The 26963-nt window shown below is 54.8% G+C and overlaps 11 protein-coding genes across 11 annotated transcripts; 4 read left to right on the forward strand and 7 right to left on the reverse strand.

Annotated features, from left to right (window-relative positions):
• Window positions 1-203: 203 nt before the first annotated feature.
• Window positions 204-1671, reverse strand: BO94DRAFT_533112 (zinc-binding alcohol dehydrogenase family protein). Its single transcript, XM_025611266.1, has one exon. It carries the CDS (start codon window positions 1541-1543, stop codon window positions 569-571), a length of 975 nt encoding a protein of 324 aa, XP_025469382.1. The 5' UTR covers window positions 1544-1671; the 3' UTR covers window positions 204-568.
• A 1365-nt stretch (window positions 1672-3036) lies between these two features.
• On the reverse strand, window positions 3037-4359 carry BO94DRAFT_533113 (zinc-binding alcohol dehydrogenase family protein). The gene has a single exon (XM_025611267.1). The coding sequence runs from the start codon at window positions 4260-4262 to the stop codon at window positions 3213-3215; it is 1050 nt and encodes a 349-aa protein (XP_025469383.1). The 5' UTR covers window positions 4263-4359; the 3' UTR covers window positions 3037-3212.
• Window positions 4360-4604: 245 nt separating this feature from the next.
• Window positions 4605-6091, forward strand: BO94DRAFT_622497 (putative 3-beta hydroxysteroid dehydrogenase/isomerase). The gene is made up of 2 exons (XM_025617083.1): window positions 4605-5144; window positions 5204-6091. The coding sequence occupies exons 1-2, from the start codon at window positions 4730-4732 to the stop codon at window positions 5773-5775; spliced, it is 987 nt and encodes a 328-aa protein (XP_025469384.1). The 5' UTR covers window positions 4605-4729; the 3' UTR covers window positions 5776-6091.
• A 385-nt stretch (window positions 6092-6476) lies between these two features.
• BO94DRAFT_512556 (MFS general substrate transporter) lies at window positions 6477-8061 on the reverse strand. The gene is made up of 3 exons (XM_025609816.1): window positions 7592-8061; window positions 6789-7539; window positions 6477-6740 (listed from the first exon to the last, which is right to left on the reverse strand). The coding sequence occupies exons 1-3, from the start codon at window positions 8040-8042 to the stop codon at window positions 6566-6568; spliced, it is 1377 nt and encodes a 458-aa protein (XP_025469385.1). The 5' UTR covers window positions 8043-8061; the 3' UTR covers window positions 6477-6565.
• A 531-nt stretch (window positions 8062-8592) lies between these two features.
• BO94DRAFT_533117 (uncharacterized protein) lies at window positions 8593-9529 on the reverse strand. The gene is made up of 2 exons (XM_025611268.1): window positions 9459-9529; window positions 8593-9391 (listed from the first exon to the last, which is right to left on the reverse strand). Exon 2 carries the CDS (start codon window positions 9120-9122, stop codon window positions 8778-8780), a length of 345 nt encoding a protein of 114 aa, XP_025469386.1. The 5' UTR covers window positions 9123-9391; window positions 9459-9529; the 3' UTR covers window positions 8593-8777.
• A 550-nt stretch (window positions 9530-10079) lies between these two features.
• On the reverse strand, window positions 10080-10479 carry BO94DRAFT_554875 (uncharacterized protein; the record flags this gene model as incomplete). Its single annotated transcript, XM_025613749.1, has 2 exons — window positions 10080-10189; window positions 10245-10479. 2 exons carry the CDS (start codon window positions 10477-10479, stop codon window positions 10080-10082), a joined length of 345 nt encoding a protein of 114 aa, XP_025469387.1.
• Window positions 10480-10888: 409 nt separating this feature from the next.
• BO94DRAFT_533121 (uncharacterized protein) lies at window positions 10889-11765 on the forward strand. The gene is made up of 2 exons (XM_025611269.1): window positions 10889-11562; window positions 11660-11765. The coding sequence occupies exon 1, from the start codon at window positions 10962-10964 to the stop codon at window positions 11406-11408; it is 447 nt and encodes a 148-aa protein (XP_025469388.1). The 5' UTR covers window positions 10889-10961; the 3' UTR covers window positions 11409-11562; window positions 11660-11765.
• BO94DRAFT_375991 (uncharacterized protein) lies at window positions 11569-12393 on the reverse strand. The gene has a single exon (XM_025607231.1). It carries the CDS (start codon window positions 12237-12239, stop codon window positions 11730-11732), a length of 510 nt encoding a protein of 169 aa, XP_025469389.1. The 5' UTR covers window positions 12240-12393; the 3' UTR covers window positions 11569-11729.
• A 230-nt stretch (window positions 12394-12623) lies between these two features.
• Window positions 12624-13937, forward strand: BO94DRAFT_554876 (polyketide synthase; the record flags this gene model as incomplete). Its single annotated transcript, XM_025613750.1, has 2 exons — window positions 12624-13460; window positions 13524-13937. The coding sequence occupies 2 exons, from the start codon at window positions 12624-12626 to the stop codon at window positions 13935-13937; spliced, it is 1251 nt and encodes a 416-aa protein (XP_025469390.1).
• A 789-nt stretch (window positions 13938-14726) lies between these two features.
• Window positions 14727-16334, reverse strand: BO94DRAFT_461263 (cytochrome P450; the record flags this gene model as incomplete). The annotated part of the gene is given in 4 exon segments (XM_025607918.1): window positions 14727-15343; window positions 15397-15759; window positions 15771-16148; window positions 16196-16334. Coding segments are annotated over 4 exon segments (1497 nt in total), but the record flags the coding sequence as incomplete, so codon positions are not given.
• A 795-nt stretch (window positions 16335-17129) lies between these two features.
• On the forward strand, window positions 17130-25248 carry BO94DRAFT_461490 (type I polyketide synthase; the record flags this gene model as incomplete). Its single annotated transcript, XM_025607929.1, has 15 exons — window positions 17130-17656; window positions 17709-18222; window positions 18282-18405; window positions 18457-18569; window positions 18617-19064; window positions 19117-19566; window positions 19619-21762; window positions 21816-21912; window positions 21971-21996; window positions 22072-22941; window positions 22993-23277; window positions 23331-23405; window positions 23452-23792; window positions 23847-24324; window positions 24376-25248. The coding sequence occupies 15 exons, from the start codon at window positions 17130-17132 to the stop codon at window positions 25246-25248; spliced, it is 7365 nt and encodes a 2454-aa protein (XP_025469392.1).
• Window positions 25249-26963: the final 1715 nt, after the last annotated feature.

The raw sequence follows: 26963 nt of genomic DNA on the forward strand, positions 1-26963 counted from the left end.
AATAAACCCTAATAAACCCTAAAAACCCTAAAAACCCTAATAACCCTAATAAACCCTAATAAAAACCCTAATAAACCCTAATAAACCCTAATTACACAACCTCAAACCTTACCTTCAACTCCAAGCAAGATAGTATTATAGGCTGTGACACCTGTGGTAAGAATCCTTGGTGAGGAAATTTGTATTTTCAGAGTGGCCACTATATTTCTGCACTGGGCGTTGAATGCTTGGAGTTGAAGGTAAGGTTTGAGGTTGTGTAATTACACTGCTGGTAGGAGGCGTATTGAGATGTACTGAGGGCTATCGAGTGGCTAGTGGTTGGATCTCTTAGCTTGGACCGCGGAGAGCCCACCGTAGCAATTGAGATGAGGGGAGCGAGACAGCAAGAGGTTACGTCAGGTAATAAGAATGGGGCTTGAGATCTAATCATCTAATGTCTAAGACACCTTTTGCAACAGTCTGACATATACTTCGCAAACCCCATTACAATACAGTGACAAGAAAGACGACAATGAAATCTTAGAAAAAGAGCAGGCTCAACAAGATCGTTACAGTAGCGACTGATCAATCACTGAAATTCAACGACAAGCTTTGTACCTCGACCTTCCCCTTTGCGAAGTGTATCTAGACCTTCGAATATCTCATTGAACCCGCCTTTGATCGATGTGATAGGTGGAGGCCTCAGGTTCAAGCTTGGTAAGTAACCATAAAATTGGCCGATGACTTCGCGGTCTACCGGCTTCACTGGGAACACGGGCCCAAGGGGCACCAACATCTGGAACCTGCGACCGAAGGCAGTGTAAACCATGAGGAAATCATAGGTCACATTTGCCTTCTTCGGCTTGCCTTGATCAAGAAGCGTGATCACTTTGCCACCCTCTCGAAGCACATCAGCACAGAAGGCGGCAGAAGTGCCTTCGGAAAAGCAGTCCAGAGCTTTTGTGACGTTCGGATAGGCTTTCTTAATCTCACCAATGGATACAGATGTCCGATAGTCGTATACTGCATCGGCACCATAGCGCTTTGCCAGGTCGAAGGAACGTGGCGAGGCCGTGGCCACAACCGTGTAGCCTGCTCTCTTGGCTAATTGAATAGCGAAGAGACCGACGTTCGAGCCTCCCGAATAGATGAGAATGGTTGTTTGGTCACCTTGTTGGGCGCTGCATCCGTTCTCAATATCCACCCGGGGAATGTCAAGGTGTGAAAGGGCCAGCATCGCGGTGGCTGCGGGAACTCCATAGGTGGCGGCTTCGCTCAGGATCGTTTCATCAGGCACCTTCCAGGCCAAGTCTCCATCGACTTTGAGGTACTCGGCGAATGAGCCAACATCGGGATACAAACCACCGTGGACAAAGCCAGCGATTCTGTCTCCAACCTTCCAACGCTGTCCTGAATTCTTGCCGACCCGAGCCACCTCGCCTGCATAATCGCAGCCAATGGCAGAATTGCATGGGGAAATGAAATCGATGTCTTTGAAGTCGATGGGATTCAACGCGACAGCGCGTACCTTGACCAAGACCTCATCATCGGTGATGCTTGGCATTGGGACATCCTTGACTTGCGCGCCCTGTCCAAGAGGACTACGCAGAGCGAGACTCAGTAGACGCCTAGGCAAGAATCGATGTGTGATGACCGCTTTCATTATGGCGGGTGGTTTGGCAATGCTATGATCGCAAGAGGAAGACAGGAAGTAAGAGATACTGAACAAATGGAGCACTGGTGCGCAATACTAAAACAAACCAGGATACTGGCGGAGACTGACGTATAAATACTGGAAAGGGTGGCTATTTAGAAGCTCGATTGAACCTCAGATCGACGGGAGCAAGGTACAATCTGCAAGGTGCCTGGACCAGGAGCGAAGTATCGTGAAGGTGCTGTGCTTACAGACCACCGCATTACTAAAACATGGAACCCGCTTTGAATCGCCGACTTGAAGGAGGCAATGACCTTGTCCACGGCCAGGGTAAACTTTCATTTTCACTGGCCGTCATTGGCTTTGGCAAAGGCTGACAAATTGAACAAGACCTTGCCGGTCCCATTGTTTGGCGAATCAATTCCTCTGCCGAGGATTCTCAAACAGGGATTAGTGATATCCCCGATTTGCTAGGATTCAACCCCCCCTTATACATCATTTCATCACCCCATCTTTCATCATTCAGCGGTTTTCTGCATACTTTTTGTTCCCGTAAAATTTATAAAACTTTGATGAAAATTATTGTGGAAGTCACTCTACCATTACTTATTGATCCATAGCGGGCCGAATATCAATAGATTTATAATTTATATGACTGACTATATTATACAGCATTGCTTGTGCAAAGTACTAATTTCCATTTCTATATATTGTAGACTATACTATTCTATGATGAGGACCTATATAAGTTACTTAAATACTGATCGAAAGAGAAATGGTAGGGATACCAGAGTTCTCAAGTAGTTGGCATGCATAAAAACTACATAGTGTTTGTAGGTGGCCTGCTGGCTTGCTTGGCTCGTTCGAATGATGACTACGTTCCTACCGACTGTGTTGGAATCCGACAGGTGTTTGTTTCCTGATCGACCCATTAGTTAGATATTTCCTGGAATTGGACGAACGGCTTTAACTTGCCCCGAAGGTCCGACCCTCCCGTCGGCATGTTCACTAATCAGTGCCACCGTCTTCCCGTCCAAACTTAGATGCTTACAAATGCATTTTGAGAAAGCAAGGGGGACTGCTAGAATCCCCCCCCAAAAACGGCGCTAGGAATACAAGAAAACATGTTACACCAATCAACGGAGCAGGACATGATCAGATAAGGAAAATTGTGGCTTGTATTGACTCGGCTTCCTCCACAACGCCGATCCCTGTGCATGCCAAATGTGGTCAGAGGTACGAATACGAGCCTAGCCTTGCCCTTAATCGGATCCCGGAGTACACATCGCCTTCCACTGTCACACTCTTGATCAGTCGGACTAGGCCCGAGTGGCCTTTGGCGACGCTGGCTACCTATCCATCAACTCCCAAGGCCGTTTGGTGCTGATACTCTTGGGATGTTGGCGCAGAATGTACTTCTCTAGATTGAAACCAATGGATTTACATGCATATGAGTAGGGTAGTATAGGTCCAAATCTCCGCAATCGCGACAAGTAAACAATGGGCTATCATAACGGATCCCCCGAACTAAGATTGATTCGTATTTGACTATACGTGACAGATGTGTCGATCCGCGTACCTAAAGAGTCTCTCCAACGTTGTAAATTAGTTTCGCACCACTGACTTTGTTGGCCCTGAGCAGGTCTATTCCTTCCAAGACACCACGCAGACCATCCTTTCTAACCTTGGGCGGATGAACTTTGATCTTGCCCTGATCCAAAAGAGCCTGAGCCACTTGGGTGAACTTCTTGGCGTGCTCGAAATCCTCTGCCTTAGCGGGAACAGGCATTTCACCGAAATTGAAGGCCTCGCCAAGGGTGGTATAGACCAGGATGAGGCGACTGTTGACATTCGCACGGTCAATTTTCGCCGGCAAGAGTGAAAGGTACTCGCCGCCGTCTGATGAAAGTGCCTGGTCGCTGAAATCAACACTAGAAGGAAGAGAAATACAGTCCAAGACCAGCTTCAAGCTGTTATTGGTCTGCTTGCGAATTTGACTGGCGGACTCGGGGCTGTTATAATCAAAGACAACGTCCGCACCAAGGCCACGGACAAGGTCGAAGTTGTGCGGCGAGCAGGTGGTGAATACTTGGTAACCGGAGAGCTTAGCGAACTGGATGGCCAAGGTACCTGTGGCAGTGGAACCGCCATATATAAGAATCGGAGTCGCATCTTGGATAGGTTGCGTTGGTAGAGCCAGTCCTAAAGTCTGATACAGAGCCTGGCCTACAGTCTGGATACCTGCTCCAAGTGTGGCGGCTTCCTGGAAGCCAAGGTCTTGAGGGATTCGGAGTTGGATATCACCCTTGACAACAATGTACTCGGCGAAAGAGCCATCCTCGGGCTGGACAGCATTACCACCATGGGCAGAACCGCAGATACGGTCGCCTTTCTTCCAGGGTAGCTTGACGTCCTTGCCAACGGCCTCGACAACGCCAGAGTAATCACTTCCGAGCAGTACACCGGGTGGAGAGAGGTAGTCGATGTGCTTCCAGTCACTGGGGTTCAAACCCACGCTGACAGTCCTCACAAGGATGTAATCATCGCGGAGCTTGGGAATAGAACAGGAACTGACCAAGCCCGCAGTCTTGGGTTCGGTAATGATGACAGCGTTCTGAGTAGTAGACATGATTGAGGTGATAAGATGAACTATGAAGAATGGTGACATCTACATTGGTGTGTATAGAAGCATATTAAATACAACGGTTGGCCAAGGCTTGTTTCTGACACTTCCCTCAAGGTCGAATCGGACATGAATAGTAATCAGTGGCAATAGATAAGAAACCTTCACCCATCTGGGTCCACCTTATGTCGATGACAAATTTCACCGTTTTTGGTACAGTCGAATGTTCTGGATGAGATGACTTGATGAATAATAACTGAGGTCCCTAACTATCTGATACTGATGACCATCAGGCTCGATTTGGGCCGGTGGCCAGTCATGGTACCGTCATATCGAATATTTGCGTCCCCATGTCCGGCGACAGTAATTAATAATCAATTTACTCTTATGCTATAAAGATGGCCCAGTTCCTGGTTCAACATAGATCATAGATCATTCAGTCAAACTTATCATTATCAAAGTACCATTCCACCATGCCTGCTCCCTTGATTTTCATAACCGGTGCTACCGGTTTCATTGGCAGTGCCACCGCCGTTCAAGCTCTCAAGTCCGGATATCAACTTCGAATCGCCGTTCGCCAAAAGTCCGAGAAACTTGAATCATTGTTGTCCGAGTACCGCGAACAACTGGAATTCGTCATCGTCCCAGCCCTCACCGAGGAGGCTGCGTTTAGAGGGAAGCTTGATGGAGTGGACTATGTCCTCCACCTAGCATCGCCTCTTGCCAACGGTACAGACAAGAATGCCTTTTTCCCCCCCGCGGTGAAAGGAACACTGGCTGTACTCAAAGAGGCAGCCAAGGTTCCAAGCATCAAGAAGGTTGTGGTCACTTCATCTATCGCTTCCTTGATTCCTCTTGTTGGACTTCCCGACGGTGGTGTCATTAGAGGTATGTTGAATGCATATAATTTCGGACTGTTATGGTTGCCATGCTAACATCAGCCACAGAGGATAACGACTGGGATCTCGCTGTGGACCCCACTGCAAATTTTGTGGATCCCAACAATCCTGCGGCAACACCGATGACTTTGTACCGGGCGTCCAAACTGCTTGCGAACAACGCGACATGGGACTTCTGGAAGACAGAAAACCCGCATTACGCACTGGTGACTCTTCATCCGTCGTTTGTCTTTGGGCACAATCTCGTGCAAGCTTCCGCCAAAGAGATTGAAACAGGCTCCAATGGAATCATCTGGGGTAGTGTTATAGGAGGCGTCCCACTTGGAGGCATCACGGGTGTGCACATCCAAGATGTTGCTGAGGCCCATATCAAGGCGTTGGACCCGAAGATCAAGAATGGTACGAAGTATTTGCTCTCCGGGCCGTCAACAACATGGAAAGAGGTCGCTCGATTTGCGCACGAGTTCTACCCCAATATTGGTGTGAAGCTTACGGAGCGTGCCGAGGGTGCCTCTATGCCGACTGATACCACCAAAGCCGAAGTTGAACTGGGAATGCAATGGCGACCTTGGGAGGAGATGGTGCGGAGCGTGATGGACCAGCAATTGGGCTTCCTTTAGGTCAGGCCATGGAGAGCTTGTAACTAGATCTTGACTTTATGGTTTTAGAGAACTAGCTTGAAGTGTATTTGAAACAAAAAGTTGAGACTTCTGCTGTCGTTGATATCGCGTGTGTACTTTTCAGCGGGTCTTCAATGCTGACACTACAGTTCAGGGCCATTTAGTTGACATCGCTCAAGGCTAGGAGATTTAGAGTGAACAATTAGCCAGCAACCCTTACCAAAACATTGTCCTTATACACCACCCTGCACGTCATCCAATCTCATATGGGCCCTTTCCTTCAGATAAGAAAATGAGGTTCAGCCAGCGCAGAGAGCAAATCTTATGTAGTTTAAGATTAATTAAACATCATACTCCGGTTATTCTATACTGCGTATTATCACCAAGACACAGACAGAAGGTTACTCATGTACAAGATGTGCTAACCGCTTCCTTGTTTAACACCCAGCACTAGCTTAGCCGAAAGTCAGGATCGAACTGGTTTTGTCTCCATTCGGGTATCTAAGTCCAACATGATGTGTCAGACCAACTAGTGTTTGGTTGATCGGGTTTTGAACATGTCGTTTCTGCTGAGTAGTTAATGGACAAGAAGTCTGGTTGGTGTATCCTCTCTATCCGCTATCGAGTTAGCGAGCCGACAAGCTATGAATCTGACACAGAAGAGTAGAACAATGGAGATCGATTCATTAGGTTATTGGTAAGTAGGAAACAGTACATTATGATCTAAGGTATCGGACATTATGTGGTTGATCAATGCACATTATTTACTACTGGAAGTGGTGAAGCAAAATCAGACAGGCGTGTCGGTGATTTCAACTTGCTTGGCATCCTCCGCGACCACTTCTATCTCATGGCTATGCTCCAGCTCCGAGATAATAATCCAAGTAGGAATAAAGCAGAGGAGGGTGATACCAAAGTTAAGGCCAATACTCACAAAGTGGTTCGCGTTGCCTTCGGATTGCATGCTAGAAAGGTTAGCAATGTGCTCACCAGGACAAGGTAGAGGAACTTACGCCCAAGCAACGGTCTGGCCCAGCGCCTCAAAGCCCCTAAGAATACCGCAGTGGTGGGACAGGGAGGAGATATCGGTGGCGTACTGGCCAACGAGCCAATACAGGAATTGTTGAAACGCTTGACCTCCAAAGTTCCAAAAAAAAACTAGAGCGTAGGTTTTACCGAAGCCACCCTTGAACCAATCAAAAACGGGGGATCCGGGGCTGTCGTAGTAGAATTGATACTGCAGGATGGTGGCCCAGATCCAGGTACCTGTAAGGACAATCACAATGGCAGAAAATGCCACGCGCGCTCGAGTCTTGATGTGGATCGATTGCCGATCCAGCAGGGTGGCGATCATGAAGGAGGAGAAAATTCCAGCAAAGTTGGAGAAGAAGGATGAGAACGCGCGAGCCCGAACTGTAAAGTAGGTAGTCAACCAGGTGCTGAGGAAGCCATTGTAGAAGTAACTGATGAAGAAGGCAGGAAGAAGCAGGACGACGCGGCGGCTGGCAAGCAATGAAAAGACAGCCTTGAATTCGGCCAGCCATGAGGCCTGCCGATGCACCACGATGAGAGTTTTATCCTTTCGCTGGACTTTCTCTGCTGGACTTAGCAGGAGCGCAATAGGCAAACCCAGGCACATGATGACGATGAAGACGATGTAGGTGCCTGAACTGACCGATCCCTGCGTCGAGGTCCGTGCATTGAGTCCCAAGTTGATCGCGCCCCCGACTATCGGCCCTGCGGCCTTTGCCGTTTGCCAGATCGCTATATGAATTGGAGTCAGAAGTGATCTGGTGGTTGGAATTGGTATACATACCCAAATAGAAGGCTCGGTCTTTAGGGCTGGGGTATCCGATAATGATGGCTGCCTCGGCAGCCCAGAAGAAAGCAGCCGAGAGACCGCACAAGGCGCTGCCAAAAAGCAGAAACCAGGTGGTGGGTGAGTAATTGTTGGTGTATAGCCCTGCGCCGTAGATAGGATAGCCAATGGAACCCAGCGCCAGGCCAATGCGAAGGCCGATACGGTTGTTGATGGCGCCGGCCGCCACGCAGACCACGGCGAACAGGGCATACAGAACAGCGTTGGCTGCCGACACTGCATACGGCTCGGCGGCACCTCCAGCCCCCAAGTTGTTCAGGGCATCCCACATGCCCGGGGCCGTAAATGAGACTCCGCTGGCGATGGCGATTTGGAAGGGGATGGACCGCCACGCCGACACTAACCGCCTTCCCAGCGGCATGGGTTGCGAGACATCTGCAGTAGCCATGATGACACGAGAATCTACCTTCTCCGATACTGTGAAAATACAAGAAAGAAAAAACAGGTTGTGCCATAGTCGGCCAAGACATTTAAGTACGGAGCGAACATCGGCCCGATAGTGGGACACCTCAATTGCGTGCTTGTCAGTTGAGATTTTCAACACACCACGGACCTTCTTGGCAGGGCCAAGTAGCTGACATGGAGGTATGACTCAATGCCTGTTGATTCTCCTGCATAATGAAACATCATATCTGTAACTCGAACCAGGGCTGCATGCAAGTCACTCACTTGGCCGTGGAATATCGCCACGAGCTCGCGTAGATCTCTGCTCTAAGTGGGCCAATTCCACAACCATAATAGGGCTGGCACCGGCAGTTGTTCAAATAAGGTTCTACACGCACTTCTGATCTATAACATCAGATGTACTTGCGTTGGGATCGCACATCACTGCCAGATAGTGTATTTCCTTATCCATCCGAACTGATGCAGCTACGGTCACAATCTGGCACGGATCAGGGAAAGCGATATATAAAAAATTCAGACCAAGCTATAACCAAAGATTATAGATCAACCAGCTTGTCAAAATGCAGATGTTCATCCAAGCGATTTTCCTTGGCTTCCTGCATCTGCACTGAGACCAGCTTGTCCAGCTGTTCCAATGAATCCGGCGACTATAGAGAAAGTATCCTGAAGAGAGCCATTTCCAAAGTATCCTTCGTCAAGAAAGGTCCATTAAATATCATCAAACATGAAACTCCTCCTGGCGGCCAGACAGACGCAAAAGAGCCCGTTCTCCATCGACTGCGCCATCCGAGGGAATAGTCGTTGAGACTCTGGAATTTTTCCTTTTGGCATTTTGTCGTACTCGCAGGACCGGAATACCTTGAGAAAGAGTTGCAGACGGGGGTGTACCGGAGTAGAAGCCGATTGAAGTCTGCCTCCCATGCCTCGGGACTCTCGAAGAGAAGCCACCAGGGGCAGTGTAGGTGAACTGCGCAGGCGCCACATAAGTGTACTCCCAGTCAATTACACCCGTAAGGGGTAAAATCGGGCCCCGAAACCAGCACGTTCGACGGTCGCAGATCATCACATTAAAAGTGTATTAGGGTTTATTTTATTACTGCTCCGTTTGAATGACCTGGGCCATGCCACGATAGGCCTTTTCGATGTCGGAGTCTGAAGCATCTGGATTCAAGCTGGGAGAATTAACGGTGGGGTCTTGGAGGTGTTTAGGACAAGGAGGTCCCCTCCAGGAAGGTCATAACAATGTAGGTTCATGGGGAATGGGGAAAGTCTCGGTTCCATCTGTTTGTTATGGATTATCGAATGGGAGTTGGGGCGCAGGCGTCTATCGTTCTATTCGGTACTATGTTGGATTATGACGGATATTGCGAGTCTGGGAAGGCGACTATATGCAACTCACCGGAAGTTTCGCCGATTCCGGAAGGCCCAAGTTCTCGTACGGAAGTTCAGGGCCAACTTTAAACGACTGACTGTATAGCCATGGTATAGTTAGAAAGATGGGGATCTGTCAGAATGGTAATGCTCCTCCATTCTCGCCACCAGGGCAATGAAGATTGATGACTCGTTCTCAACTGACCAACTATCGATCCTGCACAGCTCAATATCGCCCATAGTGGTCTGCACGGCACCTGTCCCCAAGCAAGGAGTAATCGATACCGTCGGGGCGGTGTTGGTATCCGATGGCATCGGATGTGCCGATCTCCGGGGATTGTCCGATGCGGACTGTGATCTGGGGAACCATCCGATCGGGATACCACTTAGCTTGAAAGTATCATTATATGTTCGTGGGCGGGTTTACTACAAAGGAATTGAAGATTATTGTGTCGTTGCAGTACATATCACCGAACTTATAAACATGGCATTATGTAAAGTCTAATTAAGGTACACATGCATTCCCAGTCATCCCATCGTTTCTTCCTCCCCGTATCATCCATTACCATCCATTACCATCCATTACCCATGCGTCGTGATCAAAACATCGCTAAATATCTCAAATGCTGTATGCAGTCTGACCATGCTCCTAGTTCTCCACCAACTTGTAGCTCACATAGGGAGCGTCTCCGTCGAGGCATCCGGTGGTGGTCACGTTCTGCTGACCTTCCTGGCAGTCCGAATCGGTGAAGAATTGTGCTAAGGGGGGATTAGCTGCGGCTTGCAAAGAAAGGGGAATGTAGTAGGAGCTTACCGGCATAGCCATCGATGACGAATTCCGTGCTGATGGAGCGGATGGTGTCGCTGCCGAGGAAGGTGGTGCACTGGTTGAGGGTGGAACGGTACAGGCCGAGTTCGCCCAGGTTCTCCTCGGCGCAGCCATTTTCACTCCAGAGACGGAGCTGGATCTCTCGAGTGTCACCGGTGGGCAAGGCGAGGGCCGAGATGGCCAGGGCGACAAGGGTGTAGAACAGAACGGTGAACTGCATGGTGGAGAGTGATTGAGGATCGTGGATGGCTTGATTGTGTGAGAGTGGTAGTGGAAGTGGAAGTGGTGATGGAAGTGGTGATGGAAGTGGTGATGAAAGTGGTGATGAAAGTGGATGTTTCTCAGAATGATGAGGAGATGTGGAAGCCCTTTATATCATGGGTTGGTAGCTATTTTTACCGGGGCAATGAAAGGGTGGCAGGGTGGCCTCGGAGGGGTCAGTCAGTCATCTGCAGCTGCCGGCCTGGAATCCGACTTGCGGGGAGGATCGGCGGGGCGGTGCGCTGATCCCTTCGCTAGCGGGTGACTCCGATGATGCAACGAGCAGGTTTGGCTGGACCGTCCCAACCTTAATCATCATGGCTCGCGGCTCTTTCTTTCATCGCCTTTGCCAGCTGGATCAACCCGTCCCGACAATGGGTTTCGCGTCATTGCCCTCCTAGTCATGGTGAATGGCCCCCATCCCCCGATTTCTGCCGCGGAATGAGGGTTCTGCCCGGCTGCCTGCCCGGATGGCCTGGTTGGGTTGCCGCGCGGAGGCTGGGAGGCGGGCCAGGCATGTCTCACCAGTCACCCGAGGCCAAGCCCGTCAGCCCTCCAGCAGCAGCAGCAGCAGCAGCAGTAGCCCATTCAAAAAGCGGGGGATGGACATGCGATGCAAGTGCGGTGTGCAGTCGTGCCGGGCCCCGACTGGCGTTGGGACGTCGATCAGCCTCGCCCGCTTCCCACCATGGCCTAGACGGTGCTCTCGACTCCACCAGGGCCCAGCATCTCCCCCCACCGTCTACCCGTCCGGATTCCATCGGGCAGAGGATGACTACTGTTAGTCGGGTCAAAGGACCGATTGGCGATCACGAGAATCCACGCATTGTGCCCGGTGCTAACAATAGCACAAAGGGTACTGTGTACTATTACTATAGTACAGTGTAAGCCAGCTGGCGGGTCTGCTTCGCCACGTTAAGTCACCCGACAAAGGAAGGACAATGAACAACAACTGAGGGCGTGGCACAACCCTGCCCGCGACCGTGTGAGACCGCCCAGGCGGATTCGCCGGCGTCCGTCAAGCGGGCCCGGCTACTACTGTGTAAGTATGCTGCTCCATCCTGCAGCGTGATGCATCGGTCCCTACCTATCAGAGCCCCTGCTAAGAATAGACCCGATGCAACCCGGATGCTTGTCAGCCTCCCAGCCATCCCGAACTGTTGGATAATCCCTCGGCTGACCAACGTCGTTGCCTGCCGATAAACCCATTCACTGCGGTCCGCTTGGTGACGGTCGCATCCTGCATGGCCAGAGGCTGCATCCGTCCACCGAGTCGATGTGCCCGATGGCGGTGCACAAGCATACAGCAGAAGGGCACAAGGACGAGGGATTGTGTCCAGTGCTGCGGATTTCCACCCTTCTGGAAGCATCCAGGCGCAATGACTCATGAGGCGATTCACCAGGTGCTGCGTCCCAGCCTCGCGACAGAGGCGCAGATCGTCCGATTGGGAATTTCCACGTCCACCTGTGCGTCATCGTGATGTCTTCGGCCAGCAGTCGGACCGGCCCCCGAGTCGATCGCCATCCCCAGTGCCAAGGGCAATCCAGCTGGGTTCCCAATGGCCACCACCTATCAATATCCCCAGCCTCCCGGCAACACCGATAGTTACCGTGGGTGGTATCTAGGAAACCTCGAAGGGTTGGGATGTGAATTAACATTGTCCATCTCTCTCGACAGTGCACGTTCTTTAGGTTCGCTCTCCAATCAATCTCTTGCATTGTATGTCCGCCATAAGACAATAAGGGCCGACGAGAGATCGGGTGATACCGTCCCCAAAGGCCATGGCAAGGCAAATCTGGGGGGAATGGAAGAACCTGAGCAATAGCTACCGAGGATGAACATCATTGTCAGGACCCTCGCATGTTCCAGTTTCCAAAGATAGGGCATGGAGCGGACCGAGCCGAGGGAGGAGGCACTTATGCGCCGACGGGGATAATCGCCGAGCAGTCACGGTTATGCCCCGTGGACTGCCTCCGATCGGATAGTGGCCGAAATACCATCAAGAGTACTCACTCCTCTTCATTGTCATGAAAAAGGGAGGCATATCCGATCCAAACGGAGGGCCATTCTCTCCGCAACCTCATCGGCCACCCATCGACACCATGACCGTCATCCCTCCCACCCCCGTCCGATCGGACCCACCTCAGCCCTGGCGGGAGATTGATCGCCTCGTGAAGGAATACTCTCTTCCCCCAGATGGCCACCACCCCAATCCCACCGACGCGGTGGTTCTTCTCACCGGAAGCACGGGAAGCCTGGGGTCCCACTGTTTGGCCCACCTGGTCCAGTCCCCCCAGGTGAGGCAGGTCATCTGTGTCCTGCGAACCGGCCAGGCCGCCAGCCTCTCGGTCGGCAAGCATGCCTATCGCGATCAGCTCCAAGCCAAGCAGATCCCGCTCTCCGAAGACGAATGGGCCAAAGTCACGCTCCTCGAATGCGATCCCACTGACGCTCGCCTGGGCCTGGGGGACGAGGAGTACACCGCGCTCCAGAACCGTATCACCCACGTCATCCATGCCGCCTGGCCCATGGACTTCCGTCCGGGGCTGTCCTCGCTCGGTGATCAATTTCAATTTCTGCGCCATCTGCTACTCCTGGCCTCGTCTGGGGGCCTGCGACGGCGGTTCCTGTTTGTCTCGTCCATTGCGGCGGTGGCGCAACGAGGCCTGACCCCGGCTCATGCCGGCGAGTTGATCGAAGAGGCCTCCATGTCCCCCACCGAGTCGGCGACGGGACTGGGATATGCGGACGGCAAAATCGTCTGCGAGAAGATCCTCGAGCGAGCGGCCGCGGCCTATCGGGACGAGTTGGAGATCACCATTGTGCGCGGGGGTCCCATCGTGGGGTCGCGGGCCACGGGCATCTGGACCACCAAGGAGGTGGTGCCCATGATGCTGCGATCCTCGTTGAGCCTGGGCAAGCTGCCCCAGCTCCGGGGGGTAAGTCCACTGGGATCCTCTACCGAGTAAAGTGCCGGCTTACTAACGCTGTAACGGATCCAGACCTTGTCGTGGATGCCGGTCGATGACGCCGCGGCCGTCTTCTGCGAGATCCTCTTTGCGCCCCATCCGCTGGTGCCGGTGTACCAGGTCGAGAATCCCGTCCGCCAGCCGTGGGGCGATCTGCTGGACACCGTCGCCCCGGTGCTGGGCCTGACCACGCGGATTCCCTTTGATGAGTGGCTGGCCGCTGTGGTGCAGGCCGCGGAGACCGAGGGCAGCACGCGCGGGTATCCCGTGCTGAAACTCAAGGGCTTCTTTACCCGGCTGTTCCAACCGGCCGTGTGTGGGCAGGTCATCCTGGCCACCGATCGTTCGCGGGCTTGCTCGCCCACCCTGCGTCGGATGCGAGCGATCGAGGATGAGGTGGTGTTGAAGTTTGTCCAGCATTGGAAGGATATTGGATATTTCCCGTAGATTGATCGTGTTTGTATTTCACCCGCTGGCTATAGCATGAATGGTGCTATGTTAATCCATTTGCTTTTCCCTGCATACTATTGGCCCAACCCATTGAAGATTCACATCCTGGGGGTTACTCGTTTGCAGGGAAGGATACTGTGCATTGCGTGGAAGAATACTACTCCATTTCCCACTTACTATGAGACTATCTGTTCTTTTATTTTTCTTGAACGAAATGAAAAACAAAAATAAGAAAAAATAAAAAGGAAAAAAAGAAAAAAGGGACAAAAGAAATAGTAACACACTTCTTTCCACCGGTGGATGCTGGTTAGTTCTTTGCGGAGGTTCGCGTACAAAATATATTCCGGGAGATTCAAAGCACGGCATCGGGTATCCGAGATCGCAGAACAAAACAAGCAAGTGTTCGGGACTCACGGTCCCCTTCCTCCCTGAGCTTAATTTTCAGCCAATCCTTCCATTTCAACATATCCCTCCTGCTGACTTGCTAATTAAATGGTTGCCACTCGCCCGAACTCCGTGATGGGGGATGGAGAATGACATTCCTGAATTCTACCGACCCCCGTAAGCTACCCGCGCGGCTCAGCCAATCCAAGCCAACACACCGGGCACCACCCCACAACACAATAAACCCAGAGAAAATCAATGAATCCCCACGATGAGAGAGAGACGGACGAGCAGAACATGGAGAAGGAACACTGTATAGAACACTGTATAAATTATCGGAGCAAAGAGAACTATGTAATGATCGTATTAACAATCAGGATAAAAACCTCTCCGTAGTCTCTCTCACACACGGGGCCGGAAACACAGCATGGGCCCGTGACCCCCCGCCGTGACATGATCGGCCACCACATACTCTTCCTCTTCTTCCTCTTCTTCCTCTTCCTTCTCCTCCTCCTCCGCATCCTTCTCATCTCCCCGACGCAGATCAAATTCCCAGAACAGTCGGGCCATGGTGAGCATCACCTGTGCCAATGCCAGCGGTTTGCCAATGCAGTTACGAGCCCCCATCGAAAAGGGCATGTACGGCCGTCCGGGGGATTCCCCAACCCACCGGTCGGGGTCAAAGTGAAAGGGATCCGGCCAGTCGGCCGCCCGGTGGTGGATGCTGTAGATGCCCACCCCGACTTCACATCCTCCCGGGAGCCACTGCCCATCGATCCAGGCTCCACCCGGTTCAATCTCCCGCCAGAGAGAACTACCCCCCGGCGGCGACAGGCGCAGCGCTTCATCTATACACGCTCGCAGAAACACACACGAGTTGAGGGCCGGCCCCAGCCGGATGTCCGCCACCGAGGCAAAGGTCGAGCGCACCTCGGTTACCAGCCGCTGATAACAGCGGGGGGAACCCGTCACGTAGTGGCACACGGCCGCCATGGTTGTCGACGTGGTATCCGATCCTACTTGGGTCAGCCAGAGCCTGCTGTGCAAAGGGGGTTAGCGGAGGCTCACGAACCGGCGATGATGAACGTGGCAGTCTCGGTGCTGAGTTCCGTCAGGCTCAGACCCTCGCCCGTGTCCGGGTCCTTGCACTGCTGGAGGAAGGCAAAGAGGTCCCCGCTCATGCCAGACGCTCGAAGGCGTCTTCCCAGCAGACCTCGGATGAACCGAACGAACTGCGTGCGACCCGCAATGGACGCGGGGAACAACCAGCTGTCGAGGTTGGCTGTTGCCAATTCCTGAGCCTGCAGAAGTACACTGAGGCGGATGTTCGAGGCAGCAATGGCCTCCATCACGTACCGATACTCTGCCGTTCGCAGGGTGTCAAAGTGCGAGTCGAAGGACACCGAGGTCATCGTGTCAAAGGTCAGATGATTGACTGCGATGCACATGAGTCGGGGTAAAATACCGAGGAAGGGAGAGACTTGCAGGTGCGTGCCATATCCAAGGATGTCGTCCATTCGGTTGGCTTTTCCGAAGAGGACATTGAAGCCAAGTGGCTGCGTATCACTTGCGACAGCCGATCGAGCTGAGCGACTATCTTGGGCTCCCACGATTCCAGACTGCGGGCGGAAAAGGCCTGGCTCAGGACCCGTCGTCTCCGGCTATGTTGTGTTTTGTCTTGCATCGTCAGGGTGTTGGGAGCCTGCTGGGCCAGCACTCTGTAGTTCTGGAATTTCTTCACCGGAGCATGATGGCTGTAGATATCTTGAACCGCCGCGGGCGTGTTGATGAGCAGCCGATTCGGCGCGTACCGCACACGATCCCCTGTCTCTCATTAGCCGCCAGTCACTGACGACCAGGGTGTTTCCCACCGTATCTCTTATGGCATCGATAGATATCGACGTGAATATCGCCCGTCCATGCATGATACGCCGAATACAGGTTGGTGAAGCGAGCGAGCAATGGGCCAGGATACCGGGCCAGCGGATGGAAGAGGGTCAGGTACACAGCCCGAGAGAGTAACTGCAACCGTCACACGGCAGTTAGCATGGACAGTGACCTTGGCGGAGAAGACGTACGAGGATGAGGGAGGCCGCCAGGAGGCTGACTATCACTGTTTCTCGACTGATGCAGCCTGGCTGGATAATTCTATCCAGGGGTCCTATGTTCTTCATCCCGCGATACAATATCTGTCAGAAGCTCCCAACTAGACCAACAGAGATCTCTCCCGACTAGGGGAAAAACTTCAAAGGTGGGTAGATCCCAACAATATCTAGTCCGACTGCCAGGGTTTGGTGATGGACACACGTGGTCGGGTGTACGGTTGGACTATGAAAAGAACAACATCGCTCCGATAGACGTCGTATATCGTCCCTCGGCGCATTTCCGGCGATCGCATCCGGCCAACATGACGCCATGGTTCCGACCGGAGGGTTGATGCAGTTCCCAACCGACCCGGCTTATGGCCCGAGATGGTTGGGGCAGATGGCATCGGGGCCTATCCGGCGATTATCTGCAGCCCTCCTTTCGAGATACACTCCGACCCTGGAAAATCATTCCCCCTTGGACTGGCTCAAGAAGGGCGTACCGAGCACCTCCGATATCAATCAAGCTGAAGTTGTCTCAAGTGTACGCCTGATCGATTTATCCACTTGAATCCACATGGCCCTTCAATACCTGCAATAAGCATCGCGAACCACCCCCTTTTAATCTTCCGACGAGTCCACAATAGGGATATAGAAATACGTCCATCTCCATCATTTTGATTAGCAATTTTGCCGGACGCCTGTCGTTCGAATTTACGCCATGGGCATCGAACAGGACCCTCCATTACCCACCCGGGAGCCCATCGCCATCGTGGGCATGGCCATGCGTCTGCCCGGCCGGGTGCACGACGGGGAGGCCTTTTGGAACATGTTGATTGAGAAGCGCAGCGGGCTGTGTGACGTGCCTAAAGACCGGTACAACGTGGATGCCTTTCACCACCCGGATGGCCAAGCCGGAACGGTGCGAATGAGGCAGGGATACTTCCTCGACGACGTGGACATCCAGCATTTTGACAGTTCCGTCTTCTCCAGCCCCAAGAAGGAGCTGGAACGGCTGGATCCGCAGCAGCGCCAGCTACTAGAAGTGTCCTACGAGTGCCTGGAGAATGCAGGATGTACCTCCTGGCGGGGACAAAGGATCGGCTGCTACGTGGGAGACTTTGGCCAGGACTGGCAGGACCTCAACGCGAAGGAGACGCAACACATGGGCGCCTATCGTGTCACGGGCTATGACGACTTTGTCCTGGGCAATCGAATCTCCTACGAGTTTGACCTCCGCGGGCCCAGGTAGGCTGTTCTCCCACTCACCCCAACCGCGAGGGGGCTAATGTCTCGGCAGTATGACGGTCAAAACGGGCTGCTCTTCATCACTGGTCTGCTTGGACCTGGCCTGCAAGGCCTTGCGCGATGGCGACTGCGATGGCGCACTGATCGGCGGCACGAGCTTGATTTTCTCGCCCACCATGAGCCTGGCCCTCAGTGACCAGGGCGTGCTATCCCCGACGGGGACGTGCAAGAGCTTTGATGCATTGGCTGATGGGTACGGCCGTGGGGAGGCTGTGAATGCCATTTACATCAAGACGCTGCGCCAGGCCGTGCAGGACGGGGACCCGATCCGGGCGATCATCCGGGGCACGAGTGTCAACTGCGACGGTCGCACCCCAGGAATGCTGACCCCCAGCCCCCGGGCGCAAGAGGCGCTGATCCGACGGGCCTACGAGGTGGCGGGCATTGCCGACCTGGGGGAAACGGCCATGGTCGAATGCCATGGCACCGGCACCCCCGTCGGAGATCCCCTGGAAACGACCGCCGTGGCCCAGTGTTTTGGAGTCAAGGGCGTCATCATCACCTCGGTCGGATCTCTCCATCAGCTCATGAGTCGAGGCGAAAGCTAACCAAGCTGAGAATCTAGGTCAAGCCCAATGTGGGCCACTCGGAGGGAGCGGCCGGCCTCACCAGTCTCATCAAGGGCGTGCTGGCTCTCGAACACCGCCAGGTGCCTCCCAACATCCACTTTACCACCCCCAATCCGAAGAGTGAGTCCACTGCATCACTGCCTCCATGGTTCTTTCTGACTCTCTCAACAGTCCCCTGGGACACCGGAAAGCTCCATGTCCCTGTACAGGCCGAGCCCTGGCCCGCGGATCGCGCCGAACGAGTCAGCGTCAATTCGTTTGGCATCGGGGGCGTCAATGCCCATGTAGGTCCCCGGCACGATGTGTTGGAGCTATCTCTCACGTCGTACAGGTGATTCTCGACTCGCCTCGCCAATGCGGCATCATCGTCGACCCCGGTGCACTTGCGGCCCCCGTTCCGGTCCCAAACCAGCCACACCTGATGCTGTTCTCCGCCCACAGCCCGGCCTCGCTGCAGTCCTCCATCGTTACGTACCAAGAGTACCTTAAGCAAGGCCATGCTTCCCTGAAGGATGTGTCGTACACTCTGGCCAACCGGCGGGCCCATCACTCCCACCGTGGCTATGCGGTCCTAGACGGGCCCTTGTCCTGGGAAGCGTCCACAGGGGAGACGGCCCCGTCATCGCCTCAGATTGCCTGGGTCTTCACAGGGCAAGGGGCACAGTGGCCCGAGATGGGAGCAGAGCTGCTGGAAACTAATGCCGTCTTTCGGGACACCATCCACAAATTGGACCGCTTCCTCCGGTCCTTGCCCACGCCACCACCCTGGACTATTGAAGGTACGCCCCTCCCCATGGTTCGGAGGGGGACAAGGGCTAACGGTGGAGACAGAGGAACTTCGCAAGCCGGACGGGGTTAGCCGAATTCACGAGGCTGTCATGGGTCACCCGCTGTCCATTGCCCTCCAGATCGGGCTAATTGACGTGCTGCGGTCCTGGGGAATTGTCCCCACAGTCGTCCTGGGTCACTCCTCGGGCGAGATGGCAGCGGCGTATGCCTGTGGTGCCATCACCGCCGAGGGCGCCATGGCTGCAGCCACTTTCCGGGGCACCAGCCATGAGACATCCTCCCGCAAAGGAGCCATGGCGGCTATCGGACTGGGCGCACCGGAAGTGACCCCCCTGCTGGAACCGGGCGTCGTCATTGCCTGCGAGAACAGTCACCAGAGTGTCACCATCTCGGGGGACACTCACCACGTCGAGCGAGTGGTGAATCGCATCCAGAGCGAACAACCTGACGTCTTCGCCCGGTTCCTCCGGGTAGAAAAGGCATTTCACTCGCGTGAGTGTGCCCAACCTGTCCTATCCGCCGGCAGCGACTAACCCTTGAATAGATCATATGTGGGAGTACGGCCCCCGGTATGAGGAGCATCTCCGGCCCTTTATCCAGAGCCACCACCCGCAGATCCCCATCTACTCGGCCGTCACCGGAGACCTCTTAACGGGTGAGGATTCCCTCGGGGCCCCATACTGGCGGCAGAACATGGAAAGCCCCGTGCTTTTCAACGCCTCGCTTCGCTCTGTGTTGCGAGACTACCCCGAACGGCTCGTCTTTATCGAGATTGGACCGCATCCGGCGCTGAAGGGGCCCATCCGGCAGATTCTGCAGGATGTCGGGCGATCCGATGCCATCCACGTCGGCACCCTCCAACGAACCAAGCCCTGCCAGGAGAGCCTGTTGCAGTGTGCTGGCACCCTCTTTCAGCAGCAAGTATTCCTCAACCTTGCGGCAGTCTGCCCGCCAGGTCGTTTGGTGAAGAACCTGCCCCGGTATGCCTGGCAGCGCGACACGTCCCACTGGGCCGAACCCCGCGTCGCCCACGAATGGCGCTTCCGGCCACATCCCCCGCACGAGCTGCTGGGCAGCCGAGTCATTGAGATGGGAAGTGAGCCTTCGTGGCGGAATGTGCTGGCCTTGGAGAATGTTCCCTGGCTGGCGGGCCATCGGGTGAGCGACCAGATTGTTTTCCCGGCCGCGGGATATGTCGCCATGGTCGGGGAAGCCCTCCGCCAGTTGGATGGGGAGTCGACCTACACCGTAAAGAATGTAACGATTGCGTCGGCGGCGGTGCTGGAATCTGACAAACGAACGGAGATCCTGACATGCCTTCGACCAGGGTCGTTGGACTCATCCGAGCAGTCTCCGTGGTATGCCTTCACCATCAGCTCGTTTGATGGAGGCCAATGGTTCCGAAACTGCTATGGCGAGGCTCGGGTCTCGGTGGACAAATCGGTCTCCCTGCAGGCTGATGAGCCAAGCAAAGGCTTGCCTCGAATCGTCGATGCCGACGCCTGGTACAATGTGTTGCATCAAGTGGGCTTCGATTACAGCGGCGCCTTCCGAGGCCTGCAACAAATCTCGGCCGCGACCGTCGAGGACCAAGCAGCCGGAGCCGTGCCATGGCATGAGACTTACGGCAATGGCAGCTATGCCCTCCATCCCGGCGTGATTGACCAGTGCTTCCAATTGTTCACCGTCTCAGCCTCCCGGGGTCAGGCCCGGAAATGCCGTCATCCGGCAGTGCCGACCTTCATCGAAGAGATGGTTGTTGCACCTACCCAGGGAGACCTTCACGTGGCGGCTCGCGTAGGCGCCCTCGAGAGGGGATCCTATCTCGGGGATCTGGCGGCACAAAGATCGGGTCAAGTAGTCCTCGCGGTCAAGGGCTTCAAGACGTCTGCCCTGACCAGCGCCGGCAGCGCCTCGGAACAAGTCCCCCTCATCACCCAGCTGGAGTGGAAGCCGCACGCCGACTTCGTCAACATGGCTCAGTTGATGCATCCTCGTGAGGACTGCCCCCCGGAATGGCCGTTACTAGAGGAACTGGTTCTGCTGTGCATGCTTTCCCACCACGACCAGGTCCAGCCTGGCCCTCAGACCCCTGATCATCTCCGAAAGTTTGTGGCGTGGCAGGAGGCTCAGCTCGACCGCTATCGCTCCGGCTCCAACCCTTTCGTGTCCAAGGACCTCGGGCTATGCGAGATGAGCAGCGCCGATCGGGTGGCTCGCATCGAGGCCATCGTGAGTCGGGTTCTGACTTCGCCCTATGCCCCTTTCGCCCTCGCCATTCATCGGTTGTCCGAGTCGGCAGCCACTATCTTCACTGGTGAGACCCATCCACTGATGATACTCGGTCAGGATGATACCTTAGCGGAGTTCTATACTGTCGTCGATAGTCTGGACTATGCGGAGGCAATTGCGACCATCGGGCATACCAATCCTTTGCTGAAAGTCTTGGAGGTGGGCGCTGGGACGGGGGCAACCACCCAGAAGATCCTTGACGCCCTAACCTCGTCTCAGGGAGAGCGTCTGTACGCCAGTTATACATATACCGATGTCTCGACCGGGTTTCTGGCGCCCGCAAAGGAACTATTTGCAGATTATGATGAGATAATCTACTCGGTGCTCGATATCAGCCAGGACCCAGTCGTTCAGGGATTGGAGTTGGGAAGTTACGACCTCATCGTCGCAAGTAACGTGAGTCACCATATTGTCCGCCTCGGGCTAGGCATGGCCGTTGATGACAACAGGTTTTGCACGCCACCCCGTCCTTGCAGACTTCGCTGCGTCATCTTCGAAGCCTTCTGCGCTCCGGGGGTCGCCTGTTTTTGGAAGAGCCTTGTCCCGGTGAGTGCCCCTATCTCGGACGTCCCTGGCTCCAGCCCGGCACGCTAATCTGGTACAGAGGCCACATTTTACGACTACGTAATGGTAAGGATCCAAATGCCCTTCTCTCACCCCTCCATGCAGCCATGATGCCAGGTAGCTAATATGTGTGACATGAAGGGATACCTACCAGGCTGGTGGGTTGGCTCCGGCGATGGCCGGGCGGATCAGCCTTATATCTCCCCAGCTCGGTGGTCCGAGGAGCTGGTCGCGGCAGGCTTCCAAGCACCGGATGCCATGGTCCTGGATGGGATCGCTCCGTATCACTCCAGTGCTGGGATCGTTGCTTTGGCTGCCCCCCAGAAGGCATCCCCTTCACGAGTCACCTTGTTGTGTTATAATGCAAATGGGCCATTCGTCCAAGAGGTCATGTACCGCCTTAGAGCCCTGGACTTCTCCGTGGACATTTGCCTACTCGGACAGCCCCTTCCCCCCTGCCAAGATGTCATCTCACTTCTCGACCTAGAGGATCCCGCGATCCATGGCATGTCACAGCCCACGTTCAAGGCTCTCATCGGGTACCTGCATGCCGTCGAGCGCAAGATGGTCTGGGTGACCCGGGCATCGCAGGTCAACTGCGACGATCCCCGAGCTGCCATGATCCTTGGACTAGCCCGAACGGCTCGGAATGAACTGGGCCTGGATCTGTTTACCGTGGAAGTGGACAGCGCCACCCCAGCCGTCGTCGCGGCAGATCTGACTGCTAATCTCCTTCTGCGGGCCAGTTCAACCGAGTGCGACTCGGGGGTGGTGGATCCCGACTGGGAATATGCTATCGCCAACGGGGAGATTCTGGTCCCCCGGGCCCACTGGCAGACCGTTTGCAATGCTGTGGCACATTCCAGCCAGGCGGGTGGCTCCTCCCAGAAGCAGCTTGCTATCCAAACCCCCGGCCTCCTCCACACGATGGGGTGGCGGAACCAGGAGGCCGAGACTCTAAAGGCTGGCGAGGTACTCGTGCAGACGAAGGCCACGGGGCTAAACTTTCGAGTAGGACATTCCGGTTCTTACGGATGACGACCGCATGCTGACTCACGGCAGGATGTGCTGATCAGTCTCGGAGTGTTGGACAACAGCACGGCCGAGCTTGGACTGGAAGGCGCTGGCATCGTCCAAGCGGTCGGTCCTCACGTCCACCATGTTTCTGTGGGCGACCGGGTCATGTACCTATCAAGTGGCTGTTTCGCTACTCATGTCACACTGCCCGAGACGTCGTGCGTGAAGATTGATGATTCTATGAGCTTCGAACTCGGAGCCGCGTTGCCCTGTGTCTACGCCACGGCGACAATGGCGTTGATCGACAAGGCGCGCTTACAACCGGGCCAGGTAGGAATTCGGGATGGTATTCATTCTTGATTCCCCTGCTGATGAATCTGTAGTCCATTCTGATACACTCGGCTTGCGGTGGCGTCGGCCTGGCCGCCATTCAGATTGCGCAGATGATTGGCGCGCAGGTAAGTGGTCTGCATCTGCGTGGAATCACAGGGGTAACAGTCGTAGATCTATTGTACCGTCGGAAGTGAGTCGAAGGCTCAATATCTTGTCGAGAAACATCATATCGAGCGCGAGCGCATCTACCACTCCCGCGACGCGTCCTTTGTCCCGGACATCATGCGCGTCACCAATCAGCAGGGAGTCGATGTAGTGCTGAACTCCTTGTCAGGAGAGCTGCTCCACGCATCCTGGAAATGCGTCGCCGAGTTTGGGACCATGATCGAGATTGGCAAGCGGGACTTTCGGCGGAGAGCCAAGCTGTCCATGGAGGCGTTTGAGGCCAACCGGACGTTTGTTGGACTGGACCTGTGGCAAATCTCCCAGCAGCGGCCCAGACAAGCTGCCGAGTACGTTCCCGTTTCCCTGATCTTGGTGAGCTATCCCCCCTGACCGTCTAGCAGACTGCTGCAGCGCTGTGTGCAGTGGATCCGATCCGGGGCCATCAGGGTCAACGAGCCCGGCAACCGCTTCCCGGCCCATCAGATTCAAGACGCGTTCCGCTTCATGCAAGCCGGTCACCACGTGGGTAAGATTGTGATCACCATGCCCGAGCACTGCGAGGATCTGGCATCGCTTCCCATGTGCCCCTCCGCTACTCTTCGGCCCGATCGGAGTTACCTGCTCGTCGGTGGTTTGGGAGGGTTGGGCCGCGCTGTCGCGGGATGGATGGTGGAAAACGGGGCGCGGCATCTCATTTTCCTCTCGCGGTCCGCCAACCTGCGTCCAGACACCCAGACCTTCCTGGAGGAGCTCCAGTCGCAAGGATGTCAAGTGCAGTTGGTGACGGGTAGCGTGGGCGAGCTGGGCGATGTCGAGAAAGCCGTTGTTTCCGCGGTGGTGCCCATCGCGGGAGTCATCAACATGTCCATGGTCTTAAAGGTGCGACACCCAAACATCCTTGGTGGTGCAGGTCGAGACTAACCTCAGCAGGATGTGTCGCTCACGGAGATGGAATTCTTGGACTGGACCATGGCCGTGGAGCCCAAGGTGCAGGGCACCTGGAATTTACACCACGCCATTCGAACGAATCTCGATTTCTTCATCCTCTTCTCCTCGTACAGTGGAATTGCCGGGCAATGGGGCCAGGCCAACTACGCCGCCGCCAACACCTTCCTGGATGCCTTTGTGCAATATCGGCATCGTCAGGGTCTTGCGGCGTCCGTGATCGACATTGGGGTCATGGGCGAGGTGGGCTTTGTCTCGCAGAACCGGACTCTTCTGGATCGACTTGAGAAGAGTGGTATGCATGTGCTTACGGAGCAGGATCTTCTGGATGCCATGGCTTTGGCGGTGGCGCGATCCGCCCCGGGCCTCTCCCCGACTCCTCCTGGGGCCTACTGCAACGCCAGCCAGATCCTGCTGGGAGTGAACACTACGGTGCCGATTTCATCGCCCGCGAACCGGGTGGCGTGGAAGCGCGACATGCGTCTTAGCATCTACCGAAATATCAATGGTGCCCATGAGAGCTCCGCTTCGGGAGTCTCGGATCAGAATAGTCTCAAGGGGTTCCTTGCTGCATGCGGCGCCCATCCCGGCATCCTGGCAGAGGAGGCCGCCACGACCAAGATTGCGCAGGCCCTGGCATCGGCGCTGGCCAACTTCCTCCTCCGAGACTCGGCCAGCGTCAGTCTGGACGATTCCCTGCCGAAGCTCGGGGTCGACTCATTGGTGGCGATGGAGGTGCGGAACTGGATCCGGCAGCAGCTCGGGGTGGAGACCAGCGTCTTCGTGCTGCTGCAGAGTGCGTCCCTGTTGCAGCTGGGCGATCACCTGCGCCAGGCCCTGATTGCCCGCCTGGGATGAGACGGTTTCAGCTGGTGAATGCGTCAGGGCTCCACCTCCCGGTTCCTCTGCGTTGGTGAGTGGAGATGAAATGTCCGGTAGGATCCCAATTTTGGGGGCTAGATAAGATCCATTGGTCTGATAGTGCACAGTAGTTGATTGACCCAACATTTTGGGGTTGAGTAGAGTGGTCACACACCAGTGGGCCCAGCTTAACTGCAGATGTTTCAGTCCGATGGGAGACAAGCAGGAGTGGAGTTCAATTTGGGGTGAGCATAGGAGGGGAAAGGAGAGGGTTTCCGGTAGCCAGCATCGGGGGGCCGGGTGTGCTTTCCACCGGGGTTTGAATCTTGACTGGTGGGAACCATCTTGGTTAGTGGAATGCCTGGATGTGAAAGGATATTCGTCGATAGAATTCAATAGAGCATGCAGAGGATGCCTCATAGGGCATCTTCACCGATCATGATCGGGAGATCTTTTGGAACTAGTAATTGGAAATGAATCCACCCAATCCTGGGACGGCGTGATGACGATAGGCTGCTGGTCAAGGTCATTCATTCTCGTCGATCAAATCATGTCTCTCATCAGCCATCTGGTCCATCCTCCAGATCCGCCAACTTGGAAGGCTCGGGCCTGCAAGCCTGCAACCCTATCTGCAATCTCGGTCCATTCCCGGCCACCCCCTCCACTCCCTCCACTCAGGCTGACGCCAGGAATGGGGGCCCACCAAGGAAGAGCCTTCTAGGACCCCTCGGAGTTGGGGCAGAGGGCCGAGTGGAGAGGGTTTACTTAGTGGTTGCCACTAGCTGGGCCTTCTTCAGCCGGCAGCCCCTCCGGGCCCAGGCGATCTCTCTACAGCTGCTGCCATAGGATGGACCGGTCCTCCTAGCTATCGATCCTTTGCCTGGACTTTCCACCACTAGACCAGCTTGGCCAACCGTCCGTGCACGAATCAACCGGCTGGGACGGTCTATGTCGTGATGGACCCGCTGCTGGGATCCCCTCCTTCCACTCACTGCATCTGGCAATGGCTTCGAGTTCCTTGGCCCCGTGGCCACCCGACACCTCGGTGGCCATTCTTCATGGCCCAAGACAGGGGTGGTTCCGCCACAACGTCAGACTTTCTCAGCTGAGGTTCGTCGCCATCGAGCCATTGAGACCTGCCATTTGCTGCGGGTTTCTCCCCCAGTCTGCGAACTCGTAGACTTGGCAAGTTCCTTTTTCCAATCGTCGCGTCATGTGTCACTAGTGATAGGGTCCCACCTTCAAGAGAACGTTCTGCGGAGTCGATGGGTCAAATCAGGATTTGTCAGTCTCTAGCACCTGATGCAGAAGACCAATGGCCTCAGAAAACCCCATCCAAAGAGATCATCTAATTCCCGAGGCCCAGGATCTGTCCACTGCGAACGGATACTGGTCATTCACCAGCTTGCCATCTACTCATCGAGGCTGCGTGCGGTAGACTCTTGCTGGAAAAAAAAAAAGCAAGGAAGGGTCCTTGTCGTTGGCAGTTGTTACACAAGCGGACGGGGGTGTATACATAACTGGCAGTTCGCCCACGACGATGGAAATGACCAGCGAAAATCCCTCCAAAGATGCCTGAGTCCCCGCTTCGTGGTCCATCACGGGCAAGGCGCCTCCGTCTGGCTTGTGATGCTTGCCACAATGCAAAGATCCGCTGCACCGGTGGTGATCCATGTAAGAAGTGTGAGACTGCGTGGGTGACCAAGGCCCCG

The sequence above is a fragment of the Aspergillus sclerotioniger genome, assembly GCF_003184525.1.
Source record: "Aspergillus sclerotioniger CBS 115572 chromosome Unknown BO94scaffold_8, whole genome shotgun sequence".
NCBI classification, from domain to species: domain Eukaryota; kingdom Fungi; phylum Ascomycota; class Eurotiomycetes; order Eurotiales; family Aspergillaceae; genus Aspergillus; species Aspergillus sclerotioniger.